This window comes from Stylophora pistillata, chromosome 12, assembly GCF_964205215.1.
Source record: "Stylophora pistillata chromosome 12, jaStyPist1.2, whole genome shotgun sequence".
Taxonomy (NCBI): domain Eukaryota; kingdom Metazoa; phylum Cnidaria; class Anthozoa; order Scleractinia; family Pocilloporidae; genus Stylophora; species Stylophora pistillata.
In genome coordinates this window covers 27,254,472-27,261,185 of record NC_142530.1, presented here as the reverse complement: position 1 = coordinate 27,261,185, position 6,714 = coordinate 27,254,472, and the positions used below count along the sequence as shown (strand labels likewise).

General features: G+C 38.6%; 1 protein-coding gene across 4 annotated transcripts; it reads left to right on the top strand.

Moving 5' to 3' along the window:
- The first annotated feature begins 41 nt into the window (after positions 1–41).
- On the top strand, positions 42–6,016 carry LOC111340762 (uncharacterized). Of its 4 annotated transcripts, XM_088741001.1 has the most exons (5): positions 42–666; positions 1,686–1,760; positions 2,198–3,040; positions 3,471–3,485; positions 4,368–6,016. In XM_088741001.1, exons 1-3 carry the CDS (start codon positions 42–44, stop codon positions 3,037–3,039), a joined length of 1,542 nt encoding a protein of 513 aa, XP_088597127.1. In that variant the 3' UTR covers position 3,040; positions 3,471–3,485; positions 4,368–6,016. The 4 variants fall into 4 exon arrangements, with proteins under 4 accessions (XP_088597127.1, XP_022803395.2, XP_022803403.2 ...); XM_022947660.2 differs by lacking the exon at positions 3,471–3,485; XM_022947668.2 differs by having other exon boundaries at positions 3,471–6,016.
- The last annotated feature ends 698 nt before the right edge of the window (positions 6,017–6,714 follow it).

Genomic DNA, 6,714 nt, shown 5'->3' with positions numbered 1-6,714 from the left:
TCTTTGACATCTCGAGAAAGAGTTGTAAGGCTGATTAAATCATGTCTTCTTCAGAACCTGAGCAGCTGCGAAAAATTTTCGTTGGTGGTCTTAATCGCCGAACAACAGAAGAAAGTTTGAAAGAGTATTTTTCTGCATGGGGGAACATCGTAGACTGTGTTATAATGCGCGAAGGCAAGAATGGGCCTTCGCGTGGATTCGGATTTGTCACTTTCGACAACGCTCAAGCTGTTGATGATTGTTTGAAAGTGAAAAACCACGAGCTTGATAACTGGGAAATTGAACCAAAACGTTCGGTTCCTAAGGGCGAAGCTCAGTCGAGAACACGAAAGATTTTTGTCGGCGGGTTGGCAAGCACAGCCACAGAGGAAGATGTGGAAGAGTATTTCACCGGCTTGTGTACAAAGTTCGGCAAGGGAAAAATATTAGATATCGACCTCAAAAGAGATAAAGAAAATCCCAGTCGACTTCGTGGCTTTGCATTCGTCACTTTTGACAATGAAGAAGTAGTTGAGAACATTTGTTCGATCAGTTTCCATCAAATAAAGCTCAAGCAATGTGAAGTTAAGAAGGCGGAATCTCAGGCAACCATGAGGAAGAAGGAGGAACAAGAATTGAAAGAGTCACGGCGCTCAAACGGAGCACTGAACACTCCCAGCTCTGAAGGTTAGGTACGCTTCTTTATAGAAGGAACTCTTCCCTACAATATGTAAAGATGGTCTTTTGAAAATATGCAAAACGAAAGATACCCTAAGTTTATTTCGGTTTAGGATTGCAGAAGATGATTCTATACCGCAAACCACCCCTACCCCTCCCTAATTGATAGCCACTATTCAACAATTATTTGCCGAAGGCGAGGTGAATATCGTCGAGTAATTCCCGAGATGAAGTCGAGGGAATTATTCGACAATATTCACCAAACCTGAGGCGAATAATTGTTTTAGTATAATTTGAAAGCTGAGCAACAGAGAAATTTCTAAAATCATAACATTTTAGTAACATACATTAACATTTTATTTTAACATTTTATATAAACCGCATGGAGCAGTTTATATAGCATCATATAAGGAACCACTCGACCAATCATATTGCTGGAAACTCTGCCTAGCTCTAAAATTATACTAAAGGCATTTATAGATAGGCATTTTGGCTTATAAATTCCCACCTATTAAGCCCCTGTGGCCTAACATCAGTATGCATATTCTCCATACTGTTCTCTGTACATTTCCTTTGGTGCTGGCATGGAGAATTTGTTTAACAATCAAGGTCTTTTTAAGTTGATGATCATTTCCTTTATTCTTGTGGCTGTAATGTTTGATCCAGGGGTTATGTTGTAAGGAGAAATTAGATGTTAGTCACTGTTAGGGAACAAAGGATTAAGTGTAAAAACTATGCCTATCAGCAACTCAACTTAAACTGCCAAAAAAACCCTGCTTTCACATTTGACCTCAAAATCCACGGCAAGATTTCCATATAACCCCATACATTAATTATGCATAGAGTGTTGCAAAAGGACCCTTTATATTTAGTCCTTATGAAGTGGAATGCATAATTAATCTATGGGGTTATATGGAAATCTTTCCAAATCCACCTACAAAAAGATAATAGTTAAGGCTTTCCTTGTATGCTGAACTCAGATCTGTGATGGATTTAAGACAATTTTACTTTTTGTTTATTGGAAAAAGGTTTCCCGGGTTGGGGCTCCAGTGGTGGAAGTTTCAGTGCAATGAATTCTGGATACGGAGGCTCTGGTGGAAGAGGTGACCACATTTCTTAGAATGACACAATTTTGCACAGGAGAATCAAACACCATCAGTTTTTTCATTTTGTAAATACAGGCTTCACATAAGTCTTGATATATATGCAATAGTTGATAGATCTTCATTAGATTGTCTTTGGTCTATTTTGTCTTAAATCCTTGTCTAGAGCACAAACAGAATAAGAACCAGAAGCAAAGTGGTTAGGAGGGATGAGGAGAAGAGGAATTAGAGAGTCTACAAGTCTAAATTTTGTAGATATTTTTATACCTTTGAGTTATCCCTGGGCAAAACCAAAACATATACATCACTCGCAATCAGGTTCACTGTAGTGTTGTGGTGGGAAAACCTGACTTTTCATTACATTTTCAATTATCTGCTAAATAAGATAGCTGCATGTAGTGTGTTTTTAAAATTATCGATAATTTTCTTTTTTCCAGGAAATTTTGGAGGTCCTGTCAGCAGTGGGGGTGGTAATGGTGGTAGTTTTGGGGGTGGTGGAATGGCTGGTACTGGTGGCATGGCTGGTACTGGTGGCATGGGTGGTTTTGGGGGTGGTGGGTTCAGTAATCCTGCAGCAGCAGCTGCTGCGTTGATGAGTGGATTCAATCCGGCAGCCTTTGGTGGGTTTGGTCCTGGAGCAATGGGTAATTTTGGTCCCGGGTTTGGGTTCAATGGTATGGGATTTGGTGGTTTTGGGCCAGGCTTCTTTGGTGGCTTTGGAGGGTTTGGCCCTGGTGGTTTTGGAGGGGGAGGTGGAGGAGGAGGGGGTGGTGGGACTGGAGGTTTTGGAGGTGGAAGTGGGTATGGTACTGGGAGTGGTGCAAGTTATGGAGGAGGGGGAGCCTCTGGAAGAAGTCATTCCCATAGTAGTGCTAGTAATTACGACAAGGATAATTACAATGAAGTTCCTTATGGTATGGGAGATGTCAAGGGCAGCATGGCTGGTGAGCGTAATGTCTCCTCAGCTATGGTGGGCTCTAGTGGTACTGGTGGAAGTTCTGGTGGTGGCTATGAAGGAATGAACAACCCAATGGCTTCTACCTATGGTGGCTATCCTGGATTTGGCTTTGGAGGCTTTCCTTCTATGGGTGATTGGAACCAGTTTGCTGCGGCAGCTGCTGCTGCAAGTGGTGGGGTTGGGGGATCAGGAGGAGGAGCCGGTGATTATCAAATGGGGAGCTACGGCCAGATGAATTCCAGCTATGGTCCTGCCAATCGTATCAATAGTCGTGGTGCAAGTGGAGTCGACAAAAATAATAGAGGGTTCAGACCTTACTGAGGTGAGATAAATATGCTTGTAGTAAGTTACTGTAATTTGTGTTCAGTTTGAAATGGTTGTAAACTCCATCCACAGTTGTGCTTCACTTAAGGAAAATGAAATAAGATTTTGCAATATTTGCACCTAAGCATGAATTTAAAGTTGTCATCAGAAAATATGGTATTTTTAATTTTTCAAAAAGATTTCTTGAACATGAAGATCATTGTCATCTAAAGATCAACATCATCCAAATTGTGACAACATATTTCTACCCAGGATGTACACAATTAAACATGGCTTCTCCAAAACTGGAGCTCTAACTTGATTCTGTTCGAAAGCATTTTAGTACTTACATACCTCTGCAGATTGATGATGATTCATCTGTTACACAGAGTAAATAAATAAGTTATAAAAACATTCTTTTACTGAAAATTTTAAATGATTCATTCCAGGAATAGAAGAGTACAGTAAGTATCTGATGTTCTCTAGTGATGTTTTAATATTTGTATTTCTATGTGGTTATATAATTTGGTTGTAAAGTTTTATCTTGATTTTATTAGTCTTTCTTGTCCAAAGGTATGCCTGATAATTTTAAATGTTTCTGTGTTAATGTAACAAGGAGAGATGTTACTTACAATTCGATAAGATTTTTATTTGAAGAAACCATGACTGATGCTACACCATATAATATTGAGATAGAATAAATATATGAAAATCATATATTTTGAACTGCGGTATTTGATACGTATGATGCACGATCCTCGCAGTAGATAGCGCTATTTAAGTATCGTTATTTAAGTATGCACTAGTATCGCAGAGGTCAGTGGTTCGAGTCCCGTACAGGCCTGATTTTTTTCAGGTCTGATTTTCGCTATTGCTTAAATAGCGCTATCTACTGCGAGGATCGTGCATCATACGTATCAAATACCGCAGTTCAAAATATATGATTTTCATATATTTATTCTATCTCATTTATCACTTTCACGGGTTCATTACGAATCAACTTAACGGCCTGCTCTCAGTTGGCTTGTTAGCTCAATTGGTAAGAGCGCTGCACTAGTATCGCAGAGGTCAGTGGTTCGAGTCCCGTACGGGCCTGATTTTTTTCAGGTCTGATTTTTGCTATTGCTTAAATAGCGCTATCTACTGCGAGGATCGTGCATCATACGTACCATATAATATTGTTGTTTTAAGGAGTATTTCCAATATTTTGTATTTATAATTTTTATTTATTTATAATTTGTTTATTGAATTAAAATGCTTTTATCTAAGCCATTAGAAGGAAAGGCATTGTTATACGCAGGACAGCTCTTACTTTCACTCACTAACAGTGTGTGCTTTTAATGCAGGTTAATCGTAGCTGCAGTAAGTAACAGACAGGAAGTACTGAACACATTTGAAACAGCAGAGTAGACAGGCATTCACAGCCACTGCATCTTATTCAGAAGCTTGGAAGTGTATAGTGTATAATGAATAGAGAAACTGCTGCTGTAGACTTGAGATGTAGAAAATGACGCTTCTAGAAACAGATGAACTCTTACTCACGAAGGAGGTAAAATTATAGTAAGCTGGACTTGGAAGTGAATCATAGCTGCATTACCAAACAGAAGTAAATACTTGTATGGTCAAAACAATTGTTTTTAGCACAGCTTACCACTTGATAAAATGTTTGAGATATGTTGCTTGTGAATTGTAACAGTCAATCAGATTTACTTCAGCTGTCTGCATGAGATTACCTAGACCAGTTATTAGTCAATAAAATATCTCTCATAAATCTCCTAAGTTAGCACAAAGTCAGCTCTTTGTTGTTTAGAAACAAATGTGTGATATTTCCCATTTTAGAGTAGTTTCCATCTGCTCATTGTATGTATATAAGGTAAAAGTGTGGTAGAATCTTGAAAAATAACCTACTCATGTAGCATAGAGCAATGGATTTTACTGTAGTATCATTGCAGCGTTCTTCTCTGACGTTTAGACCTCGGTGCTATAGGGTAGGGTAGTAAATATTAGTTGTAAATGATTTGGCAGTTATCTAAGGGTACAACAAGGAGAATGTAGATAACATGCAACTGGTTTGTGTTGACGTTGGTGCCTTAATAGACTAAAATACTCCATTTTAGAATAGTAATTATTATCAGAAATAGTTAGCAAACTTGTATGGATAACCATACAGACATCTTGAATTAGTTACTTGTATTAAATATATGAAAATAGATTTAGATTGCAGCTTCTTAATCTGGTAAGTTAGTAGCATTTATGTTGGGTAGCAGACTTGTCCACACTCCAGGGAATCATGTACCTCAATTCAAAGTTTTGTTATTTTCAGAATAGTGAACAAAACTGTCGACCTTAAACAGATCTATTGAAGAAAAGAACAGAAAGGCAGGAGCTTGTAAGGTTTAATTTTACTACTGTGGGTTGGTAGCCTTTGTTTTGAGTTAGAAGTTTTTATAGAAGTTGTTAAGGTCTGGTGGTGACAAACAATCTCCCATAAGATGGAGGATTACTGTGACTTGGGGAAGTTATATCTTAGCCCAGGGTATAGGAAGGCATTTGACAGTTTGACTATCTATAACTTGAAGAGAGCTCAGATTACTGTGCTTCAATACAATCCCACGCCAATTCATGTGTAACAAATAATTTAAATCAAATTAATCATTCTTGTGTTGGGAAAGTTATCAATGAAAGGGTTTTTTTTTTTTTTTGTGACGAAAATTGACTCCAGGCAAAGGTCTACTCTCTGAAAGGTCAGAGAACAGAGAAAAATAGAGTTGGTCACCTGAGAGGCTTTTAATGATAACACAGTAAACCGTAAGGTGGGGTCTCTTCCCAACTCTAAACATAAATATTATCCTCTGTGCCCTTTAAAACTCAACTTGCCTTTTTCAAAATAAAAAAATTGTAAATTTTCTCTGGGGTTAAAAGCAAGTCAAATTGAAAAAAGGTGTTAAGTTTCCTTCTTCTTGTATTTGATGAGAAATAAATTTGTTTCTTTGTACATTTCTGGCATTTTTATTCTTTAGAATTGTGTTTTCGCAACTACCTTTTCTTGTTTGGTATGGCGTCGGCTAATAGTTGGCCTCCTTGGCTCAATCATGGCTGGTGCTGTAAACAGGAACCGGAAAGTATCATAAAGGCAAAATTTTAATTGTAAGGCCATTGAAAAGCTTATTTGCAACTTTCGGTGTAAAGCTATTTTTGTACCAGTTACTCCAGCTCGTGTCGTGAATTATATTTATGAGTGCGACCCAATTCGTACCCAGATGTCGTACAAATGAAGCCGATTCTTCTAGACTTACTTGACCGTGAGATATCTAGAGTTTAATTTCCGTCTCATTCTCACATGATCCCATTCTCCCTCCAGGGGAGCTATTTCGACTATACGAGGAAGTACTGCATCCCAGGTCTCCCCATAAGACTTGACATAGGCTACGAAGACAGTCCTTTATCCATAGTTTACCTCGTTCCAGGGGTTTCTAATCTTACTGTCTTTGACACGAGCTGGGCATAAGGGGGTGCCCTGGGAATTAGGGTGTCACGGGCTATGTGGTGCCTTTGGAAGATTAAGCAGAGGGAAAAGTATCTAGGATTTATCATTTTCCAAGTAGTACCTGCTGGGGTGAAATTTTGGAGGAAGGAATAAGCCACGCCCACTTAATGATTCACCATCGCTTTATGACGAATACCTTGCGTTCC